The sequence below is a fragment of the Propithecus coquereli genome, unplaced genomic scaffold (genome assembly GCF_000956105.1).
Source record: "Propithecus coquereli isolate 6110/MARCELLA unplaced genomic scaffold, Pcoq_1.0 Scaffold126, whole genome shotgun sequence".
NCBI lineage: Eukaryota > Metazoa > Chordata > Mammalia > Primates > Indriidae > Propithecus > Propithecus coquereli.
In genome coordinates this window covers 3740177-3767058 of record NW_012136747.1, presented here as the reverse complement: position 1 = coordinate 3767058, position 26882 = coordinate 3740177, and the positions used below count along the sequence as shown (strand labels likewise).

Genomic DNA, 26882 nt, shown 5'->3' with positions numbered 1-26882 from the left:
GCTGGTGGCCTGACAGGAAAGCCCCCGCCCTAGGCTGGTCTGAGCCAGGCTCTGGGAGGCACTTGGGGGAGGAGCTTACGGATTTCACAGAGACAAGGTCTCTGTCCTCAAATCTAGTGAGAGACAGAGAAGCACATAGATAAATATAAGAACAGTGCCGGACAAACAACAGGCGCCAAGAAATACGTTTTGTTGTTGAACGGGTTAATAGCATGCAGACATTTCTGTGGGGCCCAAAGACGGCGGCGCCTAAGTGTGTCGGAGGAGGGGCGAGGAGGGGCTGGAAAAGACTTGGGCTGGGGGACATTTGAGGTACATCTTGAAGGAAGGGTAGGAATTTGCCTAGGGGGGAGAGCGGCCTGGAGAGCGGAAACAGCAGGGAGTGATGAAAAGGTGATCTGAGAAACTGGATTTGGAAGAGCTCTGAACAGTGGTGTCAGGATTCCCTCGGGTACCCCGGGACCCCAGACCAGCCCGAGATCAGCACACGGTGCAAGGGCCGGGCCAGGCCCCCTAACCAGCCACGAGACTGGCAGCAGGTGGGGGACCTGCCCGGCGGCGCAGCCTCGTCGGAGGGCTAGGCCACCTCCTGCTTTCTCACCCTCTGTCCCCTCGGATCACAGCGGTGCAGACGGCGCGACCACAGCACCGCGGGTTTCCGGGGGCAGGCCCGGCCCTAGCTGACGTCACACACGGAGGCGGGGCTCGGGGTTGTGGGGCAGAGCCCTGCGCGAGGGGGCGGGGCCCGAGAGAGCGAGGAGGGGAAGACCGGAAGTCCTTCCGCCTCCGCCCGCCCTCGAGCTCCCTTCAGCCCCTCCGTCGCTCTGTACGCAAGGTCGTGTCCCGGAAGTGAAGGGGCCATGTTGATGGGTGACCCCGAGAGAGGTGCCGGGCGAGAAGTGAGTCCACAGGAGTGATAGCGCGCGCGCCCGCCGGTGAGTGAGGGAAGGAGTGAGGACCGGCGGCGGCCAGGCGGTCGAGGGGTTGCCGCGCTTCTCGTCAGTGCTGCCGCCGGCGCCCCCCCATCCGGCTGTGGCCCAGGCTACCGGCCTGCCGCCCAGGGTCTCGTCCCAGCCGGGTCTGGGCTTTCCCCTGGGAGGCCCCTCGGTGTTTTCGCCCCGGCCCAGCCTCTGGAGCGCTCCCAGGTCCCCGAGCCGACCTACCCTAGTCTCGGGGTCTCTGTACGCCGGCTCGGCCCGGCCCCCTAGGGTGGGGGAAGAAAGTGTGGACTGGTGAGGGCTCAGCCACCCACTCGCCAAGCGACCTTGTAGTAACAGCCCTCACTGTGACAGTTGCCTTCTATCTTATCAAGCACTTCTCTTGTGGATTTTCTGCATCTCTCCTACTGTGGGAGGCTCTTAGGGTCGAGGGGATCGCTTCAACAGTTAAGGAAAAAGGGACAGGGACGGGACCTTGCTCAAGCTTGCGCAGGAAGTTAGTAAGGCCAGAGGTTCATGGCTAGCTGACTTTGGGCCCAAAGTCCACATCTTTTTTTCTAGTCAAATACCTCCCCCATTCGGTATCATTTCTTTATTTCTGAAATGAGGGTGATCTTTTCTGTGACATGGGGACGTTGTGAAAATTCTATTATTCAGCATATTTTTGAGCTCCTGCTATGTGCCAGACACCGTGCTGGAAAAGTTCATGGAGCACCCAGGGTGCTGTACACATGGTAAGGCCCCAGCAAATGGTAACGGGCATTATAGAGACAGGCAGAGTTGGGGTTGGGAGTCCAGCCCTTCCTTTTACTGTTGTTCACCTGTGGACAAGTTACTTCTCTCTGGGAGATTCCATTTTCTCCACTTAAAGTGGGAATAATGATGACACTGGGGTTGTTGATAGAATGAGATGAGTTGTTATGTGGGACATGCTTAGAACATGCATGGTGTATAGTAAGCCCTCAGTAAATGTTCACTATTATTATGAACCCTGGCCACTTTGTAGGGTCTCAGTTCAAATGTAATAATGGATAACAAAGCATTTTCTAAATGATAACACACTGTGCTTGTGTAAGCGTTTATTGTTATGGAAGGAAGGCAGTGGCAGTAAGATATTTATTCTCACTTTACAGAAGAGGAACTGAGACAAGCACAGAGAGGTTAGGAAACTTACCCAAGGTAATGCAGCTCCTAAATGGTGGTGCTAGGATTTGAGTATAGCCGAGTCCTTCTCTTGAACCACTCTAGACCACCCCTTGTCGTAGAGTTTTATTCTAGATGCTTTACACACACAATTCTCAAAATCGCCCTATGTGGTAGGTACTGTTACCATAATGTCATCATTATCTCCATTTTATAAATGAGCAAGCTGATGCTTTGATGATCTTATGAGCTCTGGTGACTCATAACCTGTACTTTCCCAGCAGGGGGTATCTGAAGGCTGGGGTCTAGTTCTAGCCCTGCCACTAAGTCATAGTGTTACCTTGTGGGGGGGGTCTCTGAAACTTGGATTAAGAACCCCTGACCTACATAGTCTACAGGCCCTTCTGTCATTGATTCTGATACTAGGCTTCTATGTCTTCTCGTCTGTTTATAGCGCGACGCCCACCCCCTGCAAGTCCCCCATGGCCCCGTGGAGCCGAGAGGCGGTGCTGAGTCTCTACCGGGCTCTGTTGCGCCAGGGCCGAGAGCTTCGCTACACTGATCGAGACTTCTACCTTTCCTCCATCCGCCGTGAGTTCCGGAAAAATCAGAAGCTAGAGGATCCTGAGGCCCGGGAAAGGCAGCTGGAGAAGGGCCTGGTCTTCCTCCACAGCAAACTAGGGGGGATTATTTAGGATCCTCTCATTTCCCCTCCTACCTTAATTCCAAGGGAAGGAGGACAAAGGTGCCTTCCGCCGACACTCCTCTCTTCCATCCCCACCTTACAGATGCATTAAGAAGCCTCAGGTACATAGACTCTTGTTCCTATAGGTTTAATTTTTTCTGGTGCAGGGGAGCAGGAAAGAGAGAACCTTTCTTTTTGGTAATCTAAGTCCTTCCTTTAGTCATTAGAAATTGATGGAGAGCTGGCATGGTGGCATGCATCTGTAGTCTCAGCTACTCGAGAGGCTTCTCTCTAGAAAAGGAAATCAATGGATGAAATACAGATATATTAACAGAAGTGAGTTCTCTACTGAGAAAAAATAGGCCCTGAGTTTCAAGCTCTACCAGAACAGAATTGCTATCACCATTTTATATTACAGGACAATTTACATGTGAAAATGTTAGAGAAGACATTGATTAAAACCATTAGAGTTCAGTTCCAAGCCAACTTATTCTTCAGTGGATTCAGTTATACTGTGGGTCAGATTACATTCCCAAAAACATAGCTATACTCTGTTACAACAGTCTATAAAGCAAGCCTAGTATACAGACTTAAGAGTTAAAGTGCTTGGGTTCAAATCCTGGCACTGCTAATAATAGCTGTGGGATTTGAGGCAAGTCACTGAACCTTCCAGGCCTCCATTTCCTCATCTGTAAGAGGGAAATACCTCTTCAGGTTATTATGAGAATTAAATAAGACAGTACACACCCAGCACTTGGAATGGTACTTGGTGAGTAGTATGTTAGCTCTGTTTACTCTCAATGCCAGTGTCATCAGAAAGTCCCACTGTAACATGATGATTGTATTTAATTCAGCAACCTTCCCAGAGGACCTTATATGGCCCTGGCATTCTGGTCGGCTCTGGGATAGGGGTGAATGTTATGGTTCATCAAAGAACTCAGTCTAATGAGGAGATCAACAGGAATTAACTTCAGCATGAGCAGCTCTATACTAGGGGATTGTATAAATAGCTGTGGAGACAGATAAAGACGGAACTCTGCCCTGGGTAGTGTCATGGGAGGGGATCACAGGTGGCGATAGAAAAGAAGACATTTGAGGTCTGCCTCAAATGAAAAGTAGAAGCTTGCCAGGCAAGGGGGTATAAGAATAAGCAAATGCCTGGAAGCAGAAACTCCATTTTGTAGTCTGGGAACTTGAGTCTGGTGTGGCTAGAATGGCACCCCTGTAGGGCAAATGGCTGGAGTTGAGGCTGGGCCAGGTCTGGAAGGACACTGAATCCCACTTAAGGAGATTGTAGTATCTGATTGTAAGCAGACCGTCACAGCTTTGTAAACAGGGAAGGACATAGCTACGTTTGTGCCTTGGATGAGCATGCCAGTGGCACTGTGGAGAATACACTGTTGAGAGATGCTAGAGGCAGCAGATCTGGCCAGGTGAGATTGAGGGACTGAGGTGGTGGGGGTGGCCACACACAAATACAATGTACAACAGCAGGATTTGCTGCCCAGTTGGCTGAGGCAGTAGGAGAAAGGCCAACACCACAGGGTAAGGCCTGCCAGCCAGCGAGAAGGTGCTGTTTTGAACTGGGACAGGGAAAGCAGGAGGAGGAGCCTATGTAATGGCTTTTGGTTCTTCTCAGCCACTTATGGTTGGCAGATCTGCCTTTGGCAGTACAGGGCCATATGTGGGGTGATGCCCATGGGGCTTGCACAGGGCTGGGGTGGGGTGGGGAGGGGATGGATCCAGAAGGGAGTTAGTGAGCTACTTGGAATCTTTGTATTCCTAATCTTTGTTTGACTGTGAGTTGGGCTACATGTTGCCATCACCACCCCTAAAAAAAAAAACCCAACAAAATGCTGTAGGGTTAATAGTAAATATCATTCATGCAACAGATGTTTACTATGCATAAAACACTGCACACCCTGGGGATAGATACAGCAGTGAATGAGCCAAAATGTCTCCAAGAAGCTTATGGTCTAGCGGTTAATAGAGAGGAGATGTAAACAAGATGGGGTTGCAGGCTACTTGGGACGCCAATAGATTAGTTCTCCCCAGCAGCATGAGTTACGGGTTCAAATCCTGGCCGCACAACTTATGGCACAGTGACCTTGGACCCAGTTATTTAACTTCTGCCTTGGTTTCTTCATCTGTAAATTGAAGATAATAGTATTACTGACCTCCTGGGATTGTTGTGAGGATTAAGGGAATTAATATGTGTAAAATGCCCAGCACATAGTACAAACTCAATATATGTTAGCTATTCTCATATGTACTCAAGCAAGACATGTTTATGAAAAAGCCTATGACTTATTCAGGTAAGATAAGTTGGAATTTTCATAGTTTTGTGCTGTCATCCTAAGAAGCTACAAGGCCTGCATTATTCATCATCCTTACTATATTGAGGTAATGAGTATTTCTATTCCCAGTTTTGTATCTCGGGAGACAGGTTAAATAACTTCCCTGAAATGTTGGCAGAGCTCAAATTCTCCATTCCCAGCCCTGCCTTCCAGGTCTGTAGTTCCTTTGTTTATTTATTTTAGAGACAGGATCTTACTCTGTCTTTCGGGTTAGAGTGCAGTAGCACAATCCTAGCTCACTGTAGCCTTGAACTTCTGGGCTCAAAGGATCCTCCCACCTCAGCCTCCCAAGTAGCTAGGACTACAGGTATGTGCCACCATGTCTGGCTAATTTTTTTTATTTTTTAAAATCTTATTTAGTTAGTTAGCTAGCTAGTTATGAGATAGGATCTTGCTCTGTTGCCCTGGCTGGAGTATAGTGGCATCATCATAGCTCAGTGCACCCTCAAATTCCTGGGCCCAGGCCATCTTCTTGTCTCAGCCTCCTGGGTAGCAGGGACTATAGGTGCGCACCACCACGCCTGGCTAATTTTTTTTATTTTTTAATTCTTTGTAGACACAGGGTCTCCTTATGTTGTTCAGGCTGGTCTTGAATTCCTGGCCTCAAGGAGTCGTCCTGCCTTGGCCTTCCACAGTGCTAGGATTATAGGCATGAGCTACTTGCAGCCAGCCTGTTTTTTTATTTTAGCCATCTTAACCTTTTTTTTTTTTTGAGACAGTCTTGCTCTGTTGCCCAGGCTAGAGTCCTGTGGTGTCAGCCTAGCTCACAGCAACCTCAAACTCCTAAGCTCAAGTGATCCTCCTGCCTCAGCCTCTGGAGTAGCTGGGACTACAGGCACTTGCCACAAGGACCAGCTAATTTTTTTTATTTTTAGGAGAGACGGGGTCTTGCTCTTGCTCAGGCTGGTCTTGAACTTCCGACCTCAAGCAATCTTCCCACCTTGGCCTCCCAGAATGCTAGGATTACGGGTGTGATCTTAACCATTTTTAACACATTAATTGCCATGCGAGTTGTATTTAACTCACGCTAGTTTTATGTCCGGGGCCTCGTGAAGCATATGTAACTCACATCTCTTCACCTTGAGAGCTGCGTGAACTATTTTTCAAGTTGCATATAACTCACACACAGAAAAAAACAAATTTTTCACTAAATTAGAAAGGATTGTTTTGTTCTTGAAGTTTTTGTTCTATTTTCATAATAAAACACTGGCCCCAAGGAAAACATTTTTTTCCTAGTGTGGCAGTCAATGTGTTAAGTATACAGTTCAGTAGTATTAAGTACATCCACATTGTTGTGTAACAGATCCCACAAGTTCTTTCATTTGCAGATCTGAAATTCTATGCCCATCAAAAAACAGTGTTCTCTCTCAGTTTTCCTAAGGAGCCAGGTCCCTGTCTCTTGCCAAGTGCAGTTCTTGCCTCCTAGTAGGCCACAGGCTAATAACGCAGCAGAACGTGAGTGGAGGATGTACCATGGAGAAGCAGTTTCAACTGGAACAAGTTGAATTAACTTTTAGAATAAGGACTGTGTGTCTTGTTGAGCTTGTGGATGATTTCTCCTCTTCCGGGTCATCAGATCTATGTCACCTGGTCCTTGCACTGGGGTGGGTGGCCTGGTGCATATTGCACCAGCATAGGAAAAGCCTTTAACAAGCCTGCTCACTTAATAGTTTTGATCTCAAGCCCAGGATAGCATCAGTATGAGACCATTTTAGCTTAGTCTCAAAAGCTGGAATGTGGCTGGGTGCAGTGGCTCATGCCTATAATCCTAGAACTTTGGGAAGCCAAAGCAAGAGGATTGCTTGAGGCCAGGAGTTGTGAGACCAGCCAGGGCAACAGAGCAAGACCCTGTCTCTGCAAAAAATAAATAAATTAGCCAGGCATGGTGTCGCATGCCTGTAGTCCAGCTACTCAGGAGGCTGAGGCAGGAGGATCACTTGAGCCCAGGACTTTGAGATTGCAGTGATCTACGATATGCCACTGCACTCTAGTCTGGGCAACAGAGTGAGAAATCAAAAGGTGGAATGTAACTCAGAGGACATTCCAGATTGCTGACTGCCTTCTGGAAGCTAACCTTCTGTCCTATGGATGGAAATCTTAAAAGACTTAGTGATAGCCCGTATTTGTGCAACACATTTACAGTTATAAAGTGTTCATACACAGTATTTTAGTTGACATATTTCATCACTAAACCCTATGATTTGGGCCACGCATGGATCATTATCCCCTTTTTATAGCTGAGGTGTTAAGTAACTCATTTGATGTCACCCAGCTAATAAGTCAGGGTGTAAGGCAAGTCCTAATCTCAGGAATTCCAACTCAAACCCATGATCTCTTCTGTTATGCTACACCACCACCTTGTTAGCAGTCATCAGAAGGGGCAAGGACTAAATGGCCCATGGAGGCCCCTTCTGGCTTCCGGTCGGAGGGAGGATGTGCTGTTCTAGTCCTGCTGCAACACAGTCACGGATCATTTAGAGGGCGCTTCCATCCAGGGGTTCTCCCTATTGTTAATACATCAGGAAGGTTTTTTACTTTTTAAAAGATAAAACAGGAGACATTGTTATGTGTAGAGAAATTGCGGTGTTCTGCCTTTTTCCTGATTGGGTTCTCTACCTCAGCTGAGTTCGATATGTCCCATCTCTGTCTCAGTGGCCCCTGGAGGGAGGATGGCTAGCGTTCTTGCCTGACCCTGCCTGTAAATGCAAAGGTCAACTCCTCTTGGCCTTGTGTGCTCTGTGCATTTCAAGTAGGAACATACTTCATTTGGCCAAATAGTCTCTCATTATGTCCCTAAACCTGAAGCTTCTATTGACTGTAAATGGTGAAGAAAAGGAAAGTGTCCCCCAGGAGTGAACTCTAATTGGGGAAAAAATATTTTTGGCCTTGGCAGTGACTCTTGGTTAACTTAATTGCTGGAATAAGTACAGTCAGGAATAATTTGTTTCTTTTTCGGGGAGGTCGGGAGATAGAGGCAGAGATGTGAAAGTACAATACCCAGTTGTGATACGGTATTAGAAGGAATGTTATTTTATACTGGAACATACTCTCAGTGAGCCTGTGTCTCGATATCCTCCCATTTGGGACACTTTGTTTTTCCTTATGTGATTCCTGGTGTAGAGGACACCGGATATAGACGACACTAGCAGTGTTAGAGCAGTATTGAGATCTGCACCACAGTGCAAGAGGATTTGGGTTGCTGGAACTCACAGAGTGCCCTGTACTTGTTGGGGATTGGCCTGATAGGGGAGGAAAGGGGAGGGATAGTTCTTGAGGTCCCAAAGTAGTAATGGCTGTGTTCTGTCTTCATTCTCAGGTGAGCAATGGCAGGCGCTGGTGAGCGCAAAGGCAAGAAGGATGACAATGGCATTGGCACAGCCATTGACTTTGTGCTTTCCAATGCCCGGCTGGTGCTGGGGGTGGGTGGAGCGGCCATGTTGGGCATCGCCACACTGGCGGTTAAGCGGGTAAGTGGATGCAGCCAGGGCCAGGGATGGGATGTGGTCAGGCAGTCTCTACGAAGTGGAGCTCACCTGGAACAAGACATTGATAGTGCTAATGGAAGTGTGACTTTGCAACTTGGCATTATTAGGTGAGGCCTTAAGTTGATTTAGTAAGTCTACGTCTAGGACTCTGCCCTAAAGAAATCATGGGAGATACAAATAAATTCATCCCATCAAGTAAAAAATTGCAAATAACTGAAATATATTTTCTTGACCACCTTGTTTAAAATGGCAACACCCAACCACACATATACTTCCTATTTCCCTTTCCTACTTTTTCTTCACATTTATCTCTATCTGTGTACTTTAGATTTATCTTGTTAATTATGTCTGTATCTCCCTAGCATAGCAGTCCTCAACCTTTTTGGGACTGTTTTCATGGAAGATAATTTTTCCACCGACTGGGGTTTGGGGTTGGGGTGTTGTGGCGGGGGGTGGTGGTGCGGAGCTCAGGCAGTGACGTTCGGTGTCTCCTAACAGGCCACAGACCAGTACCGGGCTGCAGCCCGGGGGTTGGGGACTGCAGCCTTTAGTAGACTGAAAACGCCATGAGGGCAGGGATTTGGGTCTCTTTGGTTTGCACCTAGACCAATGCCTGGCACATAGTAGCCACTCAGTAACCATTGAATAAATGAATCCATGTTCAATATTGTGGTATATTCATAGGTACAATATAGTATAGTTAGAAAATGTTGATGCATTCCTAGGGACGGGAGGGAATTATCAGAATGAAGGTAAGTGAAAAAAATCAGGTTTTAAAAGTATGTATAGAATGTGATCCAAATTACATAAATATATATTTTTAGAAAGAAATATACCAAATATTAACAGTTTTCTCTGGGTTGTGACATCATGGATTAATCTATTTCTTATATTTCCTGAGATTTTCTGCATGGAACAAAGAATTCAATAATCTAGAATAAAAACAAAAGTATTACAAAATAGTAGTTGAACTTACTAGGGCAAAGCTTTGGGGTAAGGGGGAGGGAAATTGGAAGGAAATAGAGGAAGGCAGGCAAGTGTATGTCCTGCATCCTCTCTGCTATTCCAGATGTACGACCGGGCAATTAGTGCCCCGACCAGCCCCACCCGCCTGAGCCATTCAGGGAAGAGGAGCTGGGAAGAACCAAACTGGATGGGCTCCCCACGACTGCTGAACAAGGACATGAAAACAGGCCTAAGCCGGTCCCTTCAGACCCTTCCCACAGACTCCTCGGCCTTTGACACAGGTAACAAAGGCTGTTGTTTACCCTCCTGGGACTTCCTCTGGACTTTTGGCACTACTCCTGCATTCAGCAAACATTTCTTGAGCACATGTGTGCCAGCACTTGCCCTTTGTGCCAAGCCCTTCTCCTTTGGGGGCTGAGGCAGCTGTGGACTGAGCAAGCATGGGAAGAGCTCACGTGCCTCTCTCTCTTGCCTTGGCAGATACATTCTGCCCTCCCCGGCCCAAGCCATTGGCCAGGAAGGGCCAGGTAGACTTGAAGAAGTCACGACTCCGCATGTCCCTGCAGGAGAAACTTCTTACTTACTACCGGAACCGGGCAGCCATCCCTGCTGGAGAGCAGGCTCGGGCCAAGCAAGCTGCTGTGGACATATGTGCTGAGCTGCGGAGCTTCCTGCGGGCCAAGTTGCCTGACATGCCACTTCGGGACATGTACTTGAGTGGCAGCCTCTATGATGACCTGCAGGTAATAAGGTGGTTCCTATGAAGGGGGAGAGGTTGGGGACTGACCACATGCTTCTCATTAGTGTCGTTGGCACAGAAGATCAGTGTCCCAGGCTCGCCAGAATGACTGAGGTCTTGGTTTCCAGAGTGTGCAGCATTCAGAGATCCATACTTGTTATTCTTTGCTCCTATGTCATCTTTAATCCTTTCTCATTTTTAAGTCATACTTAACAACTTTTAAGAAGCTGTTACATCCTTGTCCCCATCTCTGTCTAGTTTTCTCACTCTGCCATGAAAGAATTCTTAATTTCCGTTCTTGTTGGGGGAGTGCAAGATGGTGGGACCTGTGTTTGGGAAAGCACGTCTCTTGAGCAGAGTAAACCCCTCAAAATCTTTTTAATTCTGCTCCAACAGGTAGTGACAGCTGACCACATTCAACTGATCGTGCCCCTTGTGCTGGAGCAGAACCTATGGTCTTGCATCCCTGGTGAGGACACTATCATGAACATCCCTGGCTTCTTCCTGGTTCGTCGTGAAAATCCAGAGTACTTTCCTCGCGGTAGCAGTTACTGGGACCGCTGTGTAGTAGGGGGCTACCTCTCCCCAAAGACGGTGGCAGACACATTTGAGAAGGTAGTGGCTGGCTCCATCAATTGGCCAGCCATCGGGTCCCTCTTGGACTATGTGATCCGACCAGCACCATCCCCAGAGGCCCTGACGCTAGAGGTGCAGTATGAGCGTGACAAGCATCTTGTCATTGACTTCTTGCCATCGGTGACCCTTGGTGACACAGTCTTGGTGGCCAGACCACACCGGCTAGCCCAGTATGACAACCTGTGGCGGCTGAGCCTGCGTCCTGCCGAGACGGCACGCCTGCGGGCTTTGGACCAGGCTGACTCGGGCTGCCGATCTCTGTGCCTCAAGATCCTTAAGGCCATATGCAAGTCCCGTCCAGCTCTGGGCCACCTCACTGCCAGCCAGCTCACCAACGTCATCCTCCACTTGGCCCAGGAGGAGGCTGACTGGTCTCCAGATATGCTGGCCGACCGTTTCCTGCAGGCCCTGAGAGGACTCATCAGCTACTTAGAGGCTGGAGTTCTGCCCAGTGCCCTAAACCCCAAGGTGAACTTATTTGCAGAGCTCACCCCTGAAGAAATAGACGAATTGGGCTATACTCTCTATTGCTCATTGTCTGAGCCGGAGGTGCTGCTGCAGATGTAGGGCAGGCGAAGGCCAAAGCAGGTGTCAGGTGGTCAGGCCCTGGATTCTCCGTTAGACATTCTTGGCTACATAGTTGGTGCCTCACAGGGTCCCTAGGTGCCTCCTATCTTGCGTCATCACCCTGGTCACTTCATGCTGATTAGAATGACATCTCTTAGTCTCCTAATTTCTCACCCAACACTTTCTATTTTTGTTACCAAACACTGTGCTCCCTACTCACCCCACCTTGCTCCAGGCTAATTTTTCTGCAATGAATTGAGAAGGTGGAGTGCTGGCCTGAGCTGATGAGACCACTCGGTGTTTTGCATTGTGGCCCAGTTTCCTGCTTCTGTCTGCTCTGCCCTGCCCTTTTGCCTGTCCTATTCAGTGTCTTTTCTGTCTACTCTCTTGTTCATGCCTTCTGTTTTGCTCTTGTCCCTGGAGCATGTCTGCCTAATTAAGATGTTGCCTTTTAGTCAAACGTCACTGAAAAGCTATGACTGTATGTTTCTAAGCTGAACTCTGCAGAGTGAGTGTTGAGACAGTATTCAGGGTTTCTGGGGATCACACTGGTGGAAGAGCTGGCCTTTGACCTTGGTTCCTGGAAAAGAAGTCCATTCCCCCCATCTCCTGACCAACTCTCATTCATAAGTGCTGAGAGTGTCTCTCATGGGAACACTTACTGACTTACAGGATAAACTGGATGCAAAGTTATCTGGAGCTGGTGTTTCTTAGTGGTCATCAGCGAGAGTACACAGTAGGGGAGCCAGAGCTGGTTAAGAGGAGCTGGTGGAAGGTTTGTGTGCCCAGTGTCCACCCCTCATCTGTATCTATAGCTGCAGGGGTTGGACAGACAAGGAAGGGACGGGGGCTGCAAGGGCAGCACCTCACCAGAAATGCTGGTTTTCATCCCTTGCTTTATTGCCAATTAGGACAAGGCCTTGGAAGGAACACAGGCTTAGCAGTAGAGGTTGAAGGAGGTCACCAGGAGGCTTAATGTCAGCTGGAAAATCCAGTTACCAGTTGGGGCTTGGTGACCATGTTTTCTCCCTTGACAGGCCCTGCTTTTCTAGGATGTTGTATTAGAGCAAGAACAGGCCCAGTGGCCAGCCCTTCATCCGCCAGTGTCTGCCATAGGAACGAGAGAGGGGTGCTTACTGAGCTCTTCAGGCACCACCAGAGGCTAGAGGGCAAGTGGACATGCACAGACCTCTTCCCCCTTGTCCTGTCTCCCACCCAGCACCTGGGGAGATCAGTGCTACCTAGGAAGAAGAGAGCACATGGATAAAACATATGAGAGGGAGGTGGATACTTCCTATGTTCCTTCTTGTTTCCTGCTGCTAAAATTGCACTATTGCAGTGTAAACATACCCTGAAGGTGGGGAGGAATTGTTTAATGCACCGTGTCAGTGTGTCTTCTTGTTTTGTGTTTTTTTCCTGTTTGTGGCAAGAGGCTGATGATAATTCTGTTTCTCATCTGCCCATCCAGTATTTGTTCTCCTCACATCAAGTCGTCTTATTTTTCTATTCTTACTACCTCTCCATCAGTGGGATTTTGGTGAAGCTCTCAGCAGCTGCCTCATTCCTTCCCAATGACAGTGTCAGGAAATGACTCTTTAAATAGCATTGCCACCTCAGCAGCCCTCTGAATTTAGGGTAGAGATTCCTGCTCCCCTTTTGTCATAGCTTAGGCTGAGAACTTGGGTTAACCCTGACTACATTTAGAGATATTTCTGCCTCTTCTCACATATATATATATATATATGTATACACATGCAAGGATTCCTTAATGTGGGTTAGTTGTTTCATTTGTATAAAGGTATTGAGAGCGAAGGAAAAAGATAAAGCTAAGAACCTCGAGAGAGATTCTCTAGCCTGGCTGTTCATCACAATCAAATGGAAATTCGAAAACCTATTAATATATGCCTGAGTTACTACCCTGATGAATGGTATCCAGGGTATGGGGTGCAGCCCAACATTGTGGGTTCCGATGTACCCACCTGGTGTCCGTTAGAGGGAAGGGAGAGGAGAGGATTCATAGAATGTTACAAAAGGATATATAATTATTCATTGAGATAAGGGATTTGGTTTCCCTGCCCTGAGTATTATAAAACTTACAATTTTCCCAAGCTGGCATCCCTGACCAAATTCCACATACTAATAAAATGTTGGAAGGAAAGCTCAAAAAAGAAAAGATTTTAAAGACCCTTTAGAGAGTCCTAAGTTATTTAAGCCAAGTGTAATTGATTTTAGGAATGGAAATGAGTTCATCTCCTCTCTTAAAGAGCATCTTTCTAAGAGCATCTCTGACTTTTAACTATGTTTCATAAAACCAAAACTGTAACTTTGCCATTTTATAAGCAAGAACTTCTTAGAAGTCCTGAGAATGAGAAGCAGTGGGAAATCCCAGCCCTGGTTCTGAGGGGGTTTGCTGACCAGGACTGAGCCAGCCATTCTTTTTGCTGCCATTTTCTTCATAAAATCTGGAAGGTAGCCAGTAGCCAGGTGCTTTGAGATTCTTGAGTGGGAGGGGGCAATATTCTACACCCTGCCCCCCATTTTTTTAATCTTTGAAGGAAAGATGCAGTGGCTTTCTCCATTATTCTGCCTTCCTGTTCAGTAACACGCCCACTTTTGCCTGGAGTAATAGCGTCTGCTCCCATCTGGAGATTCTCTTGCACCATCAAGGTTAGCAAACCACATACTTAGCCTAACGCTTAAAATATACACTCATCCCTCTTAAGCCTAATAAATTTCCAGAATTTATTTTGGTTCCTTCCTGTTGCCCCTTTCTAGAAGATGAGTTCGGGACAACAGTATTTCACTTTAAATGCTTGGTTGTGACAAGAAAAAAAAATTAACAAAATGTGGAAGCTCATGTTTGGAAAAGCTGTATTGAGGAGGCCACAGTCTCCTGGGTCTCAGCCCCTGGTAGCCCACCTGTTCACACGCCAAATTAGCCGACTTTGCTCCCGTGCGCTCCACTCGAATTGAGAGCGCAAATGGTTTTGGTGAAGAATCAGCTCAGGATCCTGGAGAGGCCCTGAGAGGATTCTGTACACAGGGGTCCCTGCATGTGTCCCAAGCTCTCTGCCATGGTACTTCCTTCAGACTGTGACTTGGCTGAGAAGTTCTGCTCTTGGAGGATTTGTTAGAACTCTGCCTTTTTGCCTGGGCCAAGGAGAATGGTAAGAGACACTTAGGATTAGAGCTGACCCCTATACCAGGCCAGGATGTGCAGCCCTTTTAGAGTGTACTTATTATAAGTGGCCAAAATACCAGAGATGGGGGTTCTGTGGTCACCTGCATCCTGGGTGTCGTTCACCTTCATTTTGATCACCTCGTAGTCTTTAAATTCTTGGTCCCTGTGGCCAAGTCCACAACTTGCCTTCTAGTCACTTGCCTGCCCTTCAGTGGTGGTTGATGTGTTAGCTGGTAGATTTGGAATCAGTCACCAGTCTTTCTGTCCTGTCTTGGTTCGGTCCATAAAGGAGCAGCTTAGCCCTGAGACCCAGATAACTATTTTTCTCCTTAAAGGAGGAAATAAAACTGGGGAACACAATGTCCTTCCACAGCATGGGAAGAAAATAAAAATTTCCTTTCCAACAGCTTTGACTTTGTGTGTGGTATGAAACATTTTCCTATGGGAGTGGTACTGGGTCTCCCTTTCAGCTAGGGAAACCTTTGAAGTGTTTGACCTAGGTCTCCATAAAAGAATGGATGGGACAAGTTGCCACTGGAGTCATTATTCCATGACCTCTTCAGTGTCAGAACTGGGGCAGTGTTGCTTTCTTTAATTCTCAACCATTTTTATGGTCATCTGCCAGGCACATTGACAAGTCTCTTGACAGAGCAAAAGGAGGACATGCCCCTTGGGTCCTTAGTTACTCCTCTGCCATGGGTAATGGCTCAGGGATTCTTACTGCCTTTGTTCTGAAAGTCTAGACAACTTGTGTATATCTCAACACTCATGATGTCTCAAGGGGAAAGAAAAACAAGATTTTTATCCTGGCATCCAGTATGCCTTGTGTATACCAGTTATTTTATTTTATTTTATTTTATTCGGTTTTTTTCTGGGCTTCCTCTTCTTGGTAACCAGTTATTTTATAGTTGTTGGTTTCATCTCAGCAAATAGTGAAGAGTACTCTGAGGAAACAGGATGATGTAATGGAGATAAGGGCAGGGGGATTAGGAGGTCAGGGTCAGAAGACCTGAGTTCTAGTAATAGTAACTGGCAACCATTTACTAGGCACATTTTCCTGGCACTGTGCTAAGCGCTTTGCGTATATGATCTCACTTCATTCTTAGGACATGGATACGCATTATTAGCTTCATTTTACAGATGAGGAAACTGAAGCTCAGAGAAGGTAAGTCACTTAGCCAAAGTGTCCCAGCTAATAAAGCCAGGATTCTTTTGGGTTTGCTCCCCAAATCTGTCTTCTAATTCCTACCCTATACTGCCTCCACTGGGAGCTACATGACTTTGAGCAAAGCACCTGATTCCATTGGGCCTGGGTTACCACTGTAAGATTGTTGGGCTAGATTGCATCAAGTCAACTAACAGTCTACAGTTACCTAGAGCAGTGCTTTCCCAGTTTTTTGACTGATATCAGAGGAAATGATAGTGGTATGGCCCACTCCAATGGAGGTGGAAACACCAGGGTTTCTACCTTTACAGGGTCTGATATTGGAGGGGACTGCGATGATGAAGAGTTCTCGAACTCCTGCGATGTTGAAGAGCTGGCCCTGACCAGGACTACCGCTTCCAGGCATGGCCACCCCCTGCAAGTGGACGTGGGTTCTCAAGCTTCGAAGTCTCCTCACAGGGGCCTTAGGATGACTTGCTGGGATGTTAGTTAGACCCAGGAGTTACAGAATTGGGAGTTAATCCAAACTACCCTAGAGAGATGCCAGTTGAATAAAATCTTGTTCTTTTGGCGAACCAAACCTACATAAACCAAAAGAAGTTCCCTTATGACAGACTGCATTTTAATAGAACAAGCTTGTATTTTAGCAGGATGAGTATTATAAAAATACAGGTTGGGCAATAGGACTGTGCATCTTTAACTTTCGACTATACAGAGTTCAGTAGAAGGACGTAGACAGAGCTGCCCTTTACTGGGAGGTGGGCAGGAATGGGGAGCCCTCCCAGTCTTCCCTTCCAGCTACGGTCCCCAAAGCTCCTGGGGGCAATTCTGTGTTCGCTATTTATGGTGTTTATGGGGGACCAAGCCAGCTGCCCGCGGTGGGTCCGCCCTAAAAAACGAAGGCTTGAACCAGGTGACTTCCGAGGAACTTCCCAGGTCGGAAGTCAACCGGTACTGAAGTGAGAGCACACGAGGGAGGGGCGGAGGAACTGGGACCTGGAAGTTCTGGTCGCCAGTACGAAGTTTCACTGAGGACGACAGTAAGGGACCGCAGAAGCTCGGCCCGGAGACCACTATTTGGGGCGCGCTGGGCTAGAGTTGCCCGTAGACAGGAGTCGGCTCAGTCGCGGCCGCGCAGCGGGCGGGTAGGACTGAGGAGGCCACTGCAGCCGGGGCACCTCCGACAAGGTGCGGCAGACTTGAACCCGGCGGCGGGAATCTCCTGGCGTCCCCGTCTCTTCCCGCGCAGACCCTGGGCTCTTTCCCGAGTGGCCCGCCCGCCGAGGGTACCGAACCAATAGAAGCTCAAACTATATATGACTCACTGTGCCTGGACCAATCAGCTCGACGCGCGCTCCCCGCCAGCACCTCGCGCGATAACTTGGGGTCCAGGGCTTCACAATAAAACCCTTCCTTGGGATGCGCCTTCTCTACCCTCGCGCTGTAAGCTCACACCGGAAGTGAGGCGTGTCCGAAAGATCCTTCCGCGCTCCCGGGCGGCAAGGGGAAGAGCGTGACTCTTTGATCTTTGAAATCTTGAAAAGTAGTACACCGTTTTCCTTCCATGGGGCCTTGAAAACAACCTCCTTTTCTCATTACAGCTATGCCCCGATAGGAGGTTACTGGTCGCTCGGCACATAAACGGTGGGGGGTGTCAGAGAGGAAAACGTGAGGGCGGGAGGTGAGGGTCACGTGGCCGCGGCGGAAGGATGCGTTCTGTGGTGCGTCCCAATGGAGGAGGAGTCTATAAAGGGCCCGCGGACGGCGCGACGCGGCCATTTTTGCTTTGCCCGCCTGTAGATGTAGTTTCCTTCGCGAAGCGCGCCTTTCCTCCTCCCCTCTCGCAGGGTCCGGGGCCACCATGGCGTATTAGAGGCAGCAGTGCCTGCGGCAGCGTTGGCCTTTGCAGCGGCGGCAGCAGCACCAGGCTCTGCAGCGGCAACCCCCAGCGGCTTAAGCCATGGCGTGAGTACCGGGGTCGGGCCGCCCTGGGCGTGAGCGGTGGGCCGGCGGGGGGATTTCTGCTTGGTTGGGCGCGGCTTGGGGTCGGGCGTCGCCGGGGGTAGGGGGGGAAGCGGTTTTACGAGCGCCCGGGACGCGTGGCCTTTTTCCGGGTGTCCACGAGACGCGGGCGTTCCCGGGTCGGGAGAGCGCAGCCCGGCGCCGGGGGCTGCTTCCCCGGGGGCCCGTCGCCCTCTGGGTCCCGAGCCCGCCTGGGGTCCCGGCTGTCACCCCCGAAACGTGGCAGGAGCCAAGATGGCGGCGATGGGGCGGTGGCTGCGGCAGTGGGGGCGTGAGTCACGGCGGGCGGTGGGCGGGGCGCGGCGGCGTGGCCGTATTTGGGCACGGGGACGGAGTGTCTTTCTCTTGGTCGCTGGTTAAGGGATGGCCGGGTCTCCGTGGGCGTCCATTTTGTGCAACCCCAGTCGGAAGCACGGAAAGTTGATAACAATGATTCTGGGGCCACGTGCCCCCCCGGTTCTCTGCAACCAGGTGCAGTTCCGATTTGGTCGTCCTGCCTCATGGGTAAAAAGATGAAACTCTTAAACTAGCTAACCTCTAATGGGACTTGGCTTCTGATTCCTCTTCAGGTTTCTCACAGCATCCAGCAGCAGCGTTGCTGTAACCGACAAAGACACCTTTGAATTAAGCACATTCCTGGATTCCAGCAAAGCACTGCAACATGACCGAGATGAGCTTCCTGAGCAGCGAGGTGTTGGGGGGGGACTTGATGTCCCCCTTCGACCAGTCGGGTTTGGGGGCTGAAGAGAGTCTAGATCTTTTAGATGATTACCTGGAGGTGGCCAAGCACTTCAAACCTCATGGGTTCTCCAGCGACAAGGCTAAGGCGGGCTCCTCCGGATGGCTGGCTGTGGATGGGTTGGTCAGTGCCTCCAACAATGGCAAGGGTGAGTGGACCACCACATCTGTCAGCGTGGGGTCTGCGATTAGGAATTTGTTGCTTTGTGTATTTGACTCAGTTGGTTCCATCACTGTGAAATCTTTTGCAGAGGATGCCTTCTCCGGGACAGATTGGATGTTGGAGAAAATGGATCTGAAGGAGTTTGACTTTGATGCCCTGTTGAATTTAGATGACCTGGAAACCATGCCAGATGAGCTTTTGGCCACGTTGGATGACACGGGTGATCTCTTTGCCCCCTTAGTCCAGCAGACTAATAAGGAGCCCCCCCAGACAGTGAACCCAATTGGCCATCTTCCAGAAAGTTTAACAAAAGCCGACCAGGTTGCCCCTTTTACCTTCCTGCAACCTCTTCCCCTTTTCCCAGGGATCCTGTCCTCCACTCCAGATCATTCCTTTAGTTTAGAGCTGGGCAGTGAAGTGGATATCTCTGAAGGAGATAGGAAGTCAGACTCCAGCGCTTACATTACCCTGATTCCTCAGTGTGTAAAGGAGGAAGACACCCCCTCAGATAACGACAGTGGTGTCTGTATGAGCCCGGAGTCCTATCTGGGCTCTCCCCAGCATAGCCCCTCTACCACCAGTGGCTCTCCAAACAGCCTGCCATCTCCAGGTGTCCTCTGTGGCTCTGCCCGCCCCAAACCGTACAACCGTCCTGGAGAGAAGATGGTAGCAGCAAAAGTAAAGGGGGAGAAGCTGGATAAGAAGCTGAAAAAAATGGAGCAAAACAAGACTGCGGCCACTAGATACCGCCAGAAGAAGAGGGCAGAGCAGGAGGCCCTTGCTGGCGAGTGCAAAGAGCTGGAGAAGAAGAATGAGGCTCTGAAAGAGAAGGCGGATGCCCTGGCCAAGGAGATCCAATATTTGAAAGATTTGATTGAAGAGGTCCGCAAGGCAAGGGGGAAAAAGAAGGTTCCCTAGTTAGGGTAGTCAGGAGTGTTGTGCTTGTATATAGGAGTCTCTGTGCTGAAGCTGTGTGTTGTAATAAATTATTTTGTAGTGGAAGTACTTCACATCTGGTGTGTAGTGTCTTGCTTCTGCTAAAGAACCTAAGAACTGCTGTCCTCCAGTTGGACCTGCCATGTGAGAGGGGACTTCAGCACTGAAAATTTGAGCCCAGAGTGGGTTTTGTTCAGCCTCCCTGAGGTGTGGGTCGTGACAGCTTCCCTAGAATTGAGGACAGGGGCAGTTGGGCCTGGAGCTGGGAGCTGGTTGTGGTAGGGAGGAGGTCGGAGAGCCTGAGGGCTTTTAAGTGGCTGGATGGGAAGAACAGCCTGGGCCCCACCTGTTCCCTCAAGATGGCTTTGTGCCAACATCTCTCCTGTAAGTCTCTGGATAAGTCCTTGAGCTTGGCACATGAGATTAGGTTTTACTTATAAGCCTTTATGGCTCTGTAGGGTCCTAGGAGAAAAATGGCTCCTTTTGAAACTTGCCAGGTGTTGGTTTGCCCCTCTGGAGTAGAAGCATGACAGCCTGTGCAGGCTGTGGCCAGGGGTGGGCCCCAAAGATGAACCAATGGTGGGCCTCGTGTGAAGGCTTTTAAAATGGCTGTCAGCCAGTTAGACCAGCTGGAATGCCTGCCATCTGGGGGATCTTGGGATGGAGCAGGGCCTAGGAAGTGTGCAACTTCATTGCAATGGTGCACTCCTGCCTGGGTGACTTCCTGTTTGTAAGATGGGGCAGACAATTCCTTTTGGCTTAGGAATAAATGGTTGAGTGCAAGAATCAGCCCAGCTTGGGCAGGTACCCTCTCCCAGGTGTCCTTTGGGACCTTCTGGGAAAGGTGGTGTGGACAGAGCAGTGTCCGGAAAGTGGCTGGGAGGAGAGTGGTGAGTGCAGCCTGGGCGCTGCAGTAACCTAGCACTGCGCGTGCATTTTGCCCAGTCCCCACCAGCCCGTGAGGTGGGGGCCACAATGGCCCTATCCAACAGGTCAGGAAATGGGCGCGTGGGGGATAGAGCTGGGTGTGAACCCAGGGCTCTTGATTTCAGAGTCTGGGCTCTTTTCTATTTTGCCTCAAGCCTAGAAACAAGTGGCCTGTCAGGGCCACAAACCTGCGTTCCCAGTGCCCAGCAGAGCTTGAGACCTGAGAGCCAACTGTTGAAGAAATGAATAAACCCGGGAGAACATTGCCTTGCCCCCCAGGCAGAAAAGGGAATGGGCGTCACACTTGGGCCTTGGACTTGGTGATCTTCGAGGTCTTTGCTGCTGAGATTCTAGAAATCCGCAAAGGCCACGGGGCCTCCTGCACATCATGGACTATCTAGGTGCTACGGTGTGGCTAAGAGCACCAGAGCCATCCAGTACCAATGTGGGGCCTCCCTTGGAGACAGTCCACTCTGGTTTGGCAGACAGGAAACAGGCGCTGAGAGGGGCAGTGCAGGCGGGGGGCTCCTGATGGAGCCAGGATGGTGGGCTGTGCCCTTTCTAGGCCCCTGCAGCAGAGGCCTCCCAGACGCAGACGGCTCAGGTCACAGACTGCGCTCGGCCTCTGCCCTTCTGCCCCTGGCCCCGCCACTCACTGTGCTGCAGCGGTGGCCGGCACCTCTCTGCCAAGCTTGTTCCCGCCTCAGAAGCTTCGTGATTGCCGTTCCCTTTGCCTGAGAGTCTCCTCTCGGCTGCCTTCCTTCTGTGCAGTCTAATGTCACCCCAGAGAGGCCTTCCAAGTGACCCAGCTAGTGTCCCAGACTCTCTGCTTTGCCTTCATACTCTTTTCTCTGGTTGAACTTATTTGTATACAGGTTTATTTCCTATTTTCCATTCCCCGACTGCAGTGGCGCTGTGACAGCAGACACTCGCTGTGTGCTTCATTCCCGTATGTCCAGGACTGCAACCGCGCCTGGCAAATAGCAACCGCAGCTAATAGTACTCAGAGCTCTGAGGCTCTAAGTGCTTCCAGCGATTAGCTCAGAATCCTCCTGGGAGACCGTGAGCAGGGGCTTTTTCCTGACGCAGCTGAAGCCCAGGCTCAGGTCCTCCCGTGGGATGTCTGGCCTAGGGGTGGACGCTGCCCGAGGGACAGCTGATGCAGGCAATGAGAGTGGCCTGGACAGACAGGCTGTACTGAGCAGCGCAGGGTGTCTGTTCTTGAGGGCCCAGCATGGAGTTAGGGAAACAGGAAGACGGTGTGGGGATGACCAGTCACCACCCTGCATGTAACAACTTGTGTTCCCTGCCAGAACCTGGCCGGCCTGGCCTAGGGTGACCAGGTCAGAGGTGGGGCTGGGCTCACATTCTGTGACCAGTGGCTGGGGAGCGGGGCAGGAGGGTGTGATCACAGCCCCTGGCTCCTGCCGGGCACCCAAAAGTGGCCAAAATTCCTGGCTCAGCACCAAGGCCAAGATCTTGTCCCTGCAGAGGCCAGAGCTGTCAGCTGTCAACATTTCTCTCTTGTTTTGTCTCTGGGACAAGGCTGTAGGTTGTGGAGAGCAGAGAATGGCCTTCACTTTTCCTACAGCTATTCATGCGTGCCCACCGGGTGCTTGCTACACAGTCTGGGTGCCGGGAATACAGCAGCGAGCAAAACGGATGAACGTCCCTGCCCTCGAGGAGCTTTCATTCTGGTAAGGGAAACACCTAAAGAAAGACCACTGGACCCTAAAGAAAGCTATCGGATGTGAGATGGCATTTGGAACGGGGTGGGAAGATTTGCTCTTTACGATGGGTGCTCAGGGAGGCCTGGGAGTGACCCCAGCGTGGGGAGGCTGGGCAGGGCTGGGCCAGGATGTGGGTGTGAGAGACGCCCGAGCAAGAGGAAGGACACAGGGTCCACTTCCTGAGATGGGGAAATCATCTCAGGAAGGAGCAGGATTTTTATTTCAACCCTTTTATGCTGGCAGAGGGTAGGCTGAGTCTCGGCCCGTTGTTGGAGATGCCTCTTGGACATCCAGGTGGAGATGGCGAGGTGGCAGATGTAGAGTGTGGAGGCAGAAAGTCCTTGCAGTGACACCCCGGTGCAAGCACCCCTGCCCAGGCATCCTGTGGAGGTGGGGGAGCTCTCAGCCCGGTGCAGGCTCCGACCAAGCAGAAAGCGGCAGCTCAGGAGACAGGCTGTCCGAGGCTCGGACACCTCGGTGGAGGAAGCAGGGCCTCTTGGCTGGGCTTTGAAGGTGGGGAAAGCTGTGGACGTAGAGAGAATGGGGAGAGCACCCCAGGAAAGACAGGCAGGCAGGAAAGAACAGGGCACACGCCCTGAGTGCCACACTTAGCCTGTCCCAGGGGGCTTTACCGGCTGGAGGAAGTCATCTAACGGGGACCTGCCCACCTCTGCTGGAACTAGGATTAAGCTCCGGCAGGGCTGGCGTGCTGGCGGTGAAGCTTGCAGCTGGGCCCCAGTGGGATCCCAGGTGGCAGTCCTGCCCCACTCCTGCCCGGCCCCCTTGGCCAACACCTTCAGTCACAAAAAGGGCCAGGGATCGGGGTCAGGGGGGCTCGAGCGGACCATCCTACTGCGGAAGACACAGGAAGCCTTGGCTGGGGCCTTCCTCTTGGTCACAGTGTAGGTTCCTCAAACTCTGCTCAGCTGGACCCAAATCCGTCCCTTCCCCCAAAGCATCCGAGAGGCACAGGCCTCCAGGTGCTGCTCATGCCCACCCACGTCTTCATCGGGGAAGGCTTCCTCCTGCCGTGTTCTTTCAGCCCTGGCTTGAACATGACAACTCGGCATCCTCTTGTTTTGGCCCTGTTGGTCACGAGGTCCTGGTGCCCACGGTCAGCATCTCCCCCACCCACAGCGACTCGCCCTCTCCCCTCAGGTGCCTGCGCCAGCCTCCCTTACCGGAATTGCCCAGGGTGATCGTTAAAATAGGTCCCTGAGCCCCACCCCTGACCTACTGGCCCGGAATCCCAGGGTGAACACTAATTGGTCACACACAGGGGGCACTGACACGCACCCACCAGTGTTACCTGGCACAAATGTGAGATTTACTGGAAAACTCCTGAGCAGGGAGCAGCAGGAACACGCAGGTGATTAGTAGCGGCAGGCGTGTCCTTGTTAGAAAGCGGCCCTGGCGCCAGTGGCTGGGTCGGCTTCTTGCTAAGCTGCTTAGAAGATGAAGGGAATGAGTCTCCAAGGATATCCGAGTCTGTCTCTCCCCAGCGGGTCATTAAAGCCCAGCAGGAGAAGAGCGTGGAGAACTGGAACAGCCCGTCTGAGGAAGGTCCTGGTCGCTATAGTTTGGGGTCACAGAACACTCCCCTCCCCATGCTGATGGAGGCCACCTGAACGGGCCCCCGACTCCAACACTGCCTCAAGCAGCCCTGCGGCCCCTCCCGCCCCCACTTCAGATGGAACATGGTTAGAGACCAGCGGCAGACCACTCGGGCTTCTGCTATCGTCTCTCCTCCACTGAAGACCGACTCTGGTCTGCACCATTCATTCACTCACGTGGTCACTCAACACGTACCTGTCCTTCACCTCCTCTGTTCCCCACACTGTGCCTCCTGGGAAGGGTCTAGCCTGCCTTCCCGTGGTGGTGCAGCCACAGCCCTCACCACCACCCTTCGGCTTGGCGCACACCCGAGTGTGAACACCCCCACATGGGACAGGCGTTTGACCTCACCCGGCTGCTCAGGGGAGCATAAGCCTGGGGCGGGGATGGGGCTGGGGGCAGGAGCCCCACCACTGTCCGAACCTCTCTGCTAATGGCAAGCCCCATGCTCCCCAGGGGAGGGCTGAAGCAGTACCACCCCCACTGGCCCCTGACCTTGGGGTCTGCTTCCCTGGGACAAAGCCCTCAGGGCTAATTTTGCTTCACGGGCCACCTTCTCAGCTGTGGCTGCCACCCATGGGAGAGGAAGGTATCTTTGGGGCATGTCAGCAGAGGCTGGGTGGACAGCTGCGTGGATGGCCACCTGCTGGGGCTGGAGGACTTCTGCCCAGAGCTCTGAGACCTGGGCTGGGAGACGGAGGCCGGGAGGGTGGCCCCTGGGGCAAGAGGAGATGGAGACACCCCGTAAGTCAGATCAGCAGCACACACACAGCTCCTGGGTCCACATTTATTAGGACCTGGAAGCTACTAAGAAGCCTTCTTCCTGCTTCTGGAGGTGTGGCCCCCGAGGGCCCAGTGACTGGCCTTGCTCCACAGCAAACAGCCCTGAGGCCCTACCTGGGCAAAAGCAAACAAAACAGTCAGAAACGTTCCGTTCTGGCAGGTGCAGATGGCTCCCCCAAAGCCTGCACAAGTCCGCTCCGGTCTGAGTGGAAATCCTCCCCAGGACTTCCCCCTCGCCAGCTCCACTCCAGCCTCCACCCGGCTCCAGCTCCAGGGCCTCCTCGAGCCAGGCCGGCCCCGCACCGCCCTCTGCTGGCCTTGTGGCGCATGGCACGCGGGGGCCGCGCACGCAGCGGCAGCCGGGGCGCAGGCGGCTGGGCCCTTGCTCTGCGCACTCCAGGGAGCCTAGCTGCCGAAGTATTCCTGCTGGAACTTCTGGAAGTCTTCCTCGGTGAACACGGTGCCCTCGGCCTTCTTCTTCTTCTTAGTCTTGGCCACAGGCCGGTCACAGGCCTTGCGACCCCGGTTCTGGCGCAGAATCTGGCGGGTACGGGAGCGGGGGCACATAATTTCCACCGACAGGAGAGCAAACAGGCCCACATGGGGCCGGGGAGTGCGGCACTGGGCAGGGCAGGGCCAGCCTCCCGCCACCCCTACTCTGCCCTTCAGGGGTGGGCCTGACTGCCACCCTATGCTCAGCACTGAGACCCTGGCGGATCCTAGGGAAGCCCCGCTATCACCCCCCAGTTCTCTTCCCGTGGGCCAGTCCCCGCCCCCACAAACCTGCTGGGTCACGGACTCAGCCACCGTGCTTCTCCCACTGGTCATAAACTTCACGTTTTCTCTGAGGTGGTCTCGACACTCTCGCTTCTGGTACTCAGCTGCGGGGGGCAGGCAGGGATCGGCATTTCAGACTCACTCCCTGGAAGACTTCTGGGTCCCCAGCCCATGGCCCCGCCAAAGGCCCCACCGTCTCTTCCCTGGATTACTGCAAACGCCCGGGCTCTTCTCCCTCAAATGCACTCTCCACACAGACCCTGCTCAAAGCCCCCCTGGCTCCCAGTCGCCCACGTGACTTATGCGCTCAGTCAACAAGTATGTCCTGAGCACCACTATGTGTCAGGCACTGGGCATACAGCAGGAAACAGAACAGGCAAAATTCCTGCCCTCCTGGAGCTTACATTCGGGTGGGGAGTGCGATGGGAAACAAGGTGAACGGTATTTTGAAGGGTGATATATTTTATGGAGAAAAACAGAATGGGAAACAGGAAAGGGAATGCCAGGTGGAGGGTTGCAATTTTACAGAGGAGGGTCTAAGAAGGTCTCACTGAAATGACATCTGAGCAAAGACTGGAAGGAGAGAGTTGTGGATATCTGAGGGAAGCGTGTCTGTCTAGGTAGAGTGAACAGCCAGCGCAATGGCCCTGAAGCAGAAATGTGACAAACGTGTTTGAAGCACAGAAAATGGCTAGAGTGAGGAGGGGAGCAGGAATAGATGAAGTTGGAGCGGGGGCAGATCACGTAGGGCCTCTTGAGGCATCGTAAGACACTGGCTTTTACTGGGTACAACAGGAGCCACGGAAGGGTCTAGGCAGAGAGATAAGGTCTGACTTGTAATTTTATAGGCTCACTTCAGTTGCTGTTGAGAACGAGACGACTGGGGGAGAGGGTGAGTGGGAAGTGGGAGACCAGTTAGGCTTTTGCAATAATCCAGGCTAGAGACAATGTAGCTTAGACCAAGGTGGCAGCCACAGAGGTATGCTCCAGACTGGCGGCTGAGGCCTGCCATTGCTCTCGTGTATCCGTCATGTGCCAAGACCTGTGCTGGATCCCACGGCAACAGGCAAGCCCAAGGGAGGTCTGTGCCTTGAGCTCCCAGTCCAACAGGGGAGGCAGTGAAGTGAACACCAGTGACAGGGTGGCAAGACAAGGGCTAGGAGGGATGGGTGTGACCTCTGGCGTCCTATGCTCCTGCTTCACGGCAAGTATCACTGGGACTCAAAAGTGTCTGTCCCACTTTCCTGCCTCCGAGCTTTTGCTCCTGCTGTATTTCCTCCCTGGAATTCATAATTTTTTTTTTTTTTTGACACAGAGTCTTGCTTTGTTG

The 26882-nt window shown here is 51.5% G+C and overlaps 3 protein-coding genes across 5 annotated transcripts in view; 2 read left to right on the top strand and 1 right to left on the bottom strand.

The window, feature by feature from the left end:
* Positions 1-773: 773 nt before the first annotated feature.
* On the top strand, positions 774-15103 carry MIEF1 (mitochondrial elongation factor 1). 3 transcript variants are annotated; one of them, XM_012638082.1, is made up of 6 exons: positions 774-935; positions 2536-2888; positions 8440-8590; positions 9678-9855; positions 10055-10317; positions 10710-15103. In XM_012638082.1, the coding sequence occupies exons 3-6, from the start codon at positions 8447-8449 to the stop codon at positions 11514-11516; spliced, it is 1392 nt and encodes a 463-aa protein (XP_012493536.1). In that variant the 5' UTR covers positions 774-935; positions 2536-2888; positions 8440-8446; the 3' UTR covers positions 11517-15103. The 3 variants fall into 3 exon arrangements, with proteins under 3 accessions (XP_012493536.1, XP_012493537.1, XP_012493538.1); XM_012638083.1 differs by having other exon boundaries at positions 850-935; positions 2536-2672; XM_012638084.1 differs by lacking the exon at positions 8440-8590 and having other exon boundaries at positions 850-935.
* Positions 15104-17545: 2442 nt separating this feature from the next.
* On the top strand, positions 17546-19790 carry ATF4 (activating transcription factor 4). The gene is made up of 3 exons (XM_012638081.1): positions 17546-17827; positions 18454-18771; positions 18874-19790. Exons 2-3 carry the CDS (start codon positions 18546-18548, stop codon positions 19701-19703), a joined length of 1056 nt encoding a protein of 351 aa, XP_012493535.1. The 5' UTR covers positions 17546-17827; positions 18454-18545; the 3' UTR covers positions 19704-19790.
* A 4643-nt stretch (positions 19791-24433) lies between these two features.
* The window catches only part of RPS19BP1 (ribosomal protein S19 binding protein 1), a 4434-nt gene continuing 1985 nt past the window's right edge, over positions 24434-26882 (bottom strand). Inside the window, exons 3-4 of the mRNA XM_012638079.1 lie at positions 25559-25656; positions 24434-25315 (exon numbers count right to left, since the gene is read on the bottom strand). Coding sequence (XP_012493533.1) covers positions 25181-25315; positions 25559-25656 — 233 coding nt within the window. The 3' untranslated portion in view covers positions 24434-25180. The remainder of the gene's footprint in view (positions 25316-25558; positions 25657-26882) is intronic.

Coding starts and splice junctions, on each gene's coding strand:
- MIEF1 (XM_012638082.1), top strand. CDS start 8,447: ATGGCAGGCGCTGGTGAGCGCAAAGGCAAGAAGGATGACAATGGCATT. Junction 8,591..9,677: donor CCACACTGGCGGTTAAGCGG/GTAAGTGGATGC, acceptor CTGCTATTCCAG/ATGTACGACCGGGCAATTAG. Junction 9,856..10,054: donor CTCCTCGGCCTTTGACACAG/GTAACAAAGGCT, acceptor TTGCCTTGGCAG/ATACATTCTGCCCTCCCCGG.
- ATF4 (XM_012638081.1), top strand. CDS start 18,546: ATGACCGAGATGAGCTTCCTGAGCAGCGAGGTGTTGGGGGGGGACTTG. Junction 18,772..18,873: donor TGCCTCCAACAATGGCAAGG/GTGAGTGGACCA, acceptor AATCTTTTGCAG/AGGATGCCTTCTCCGGGACA.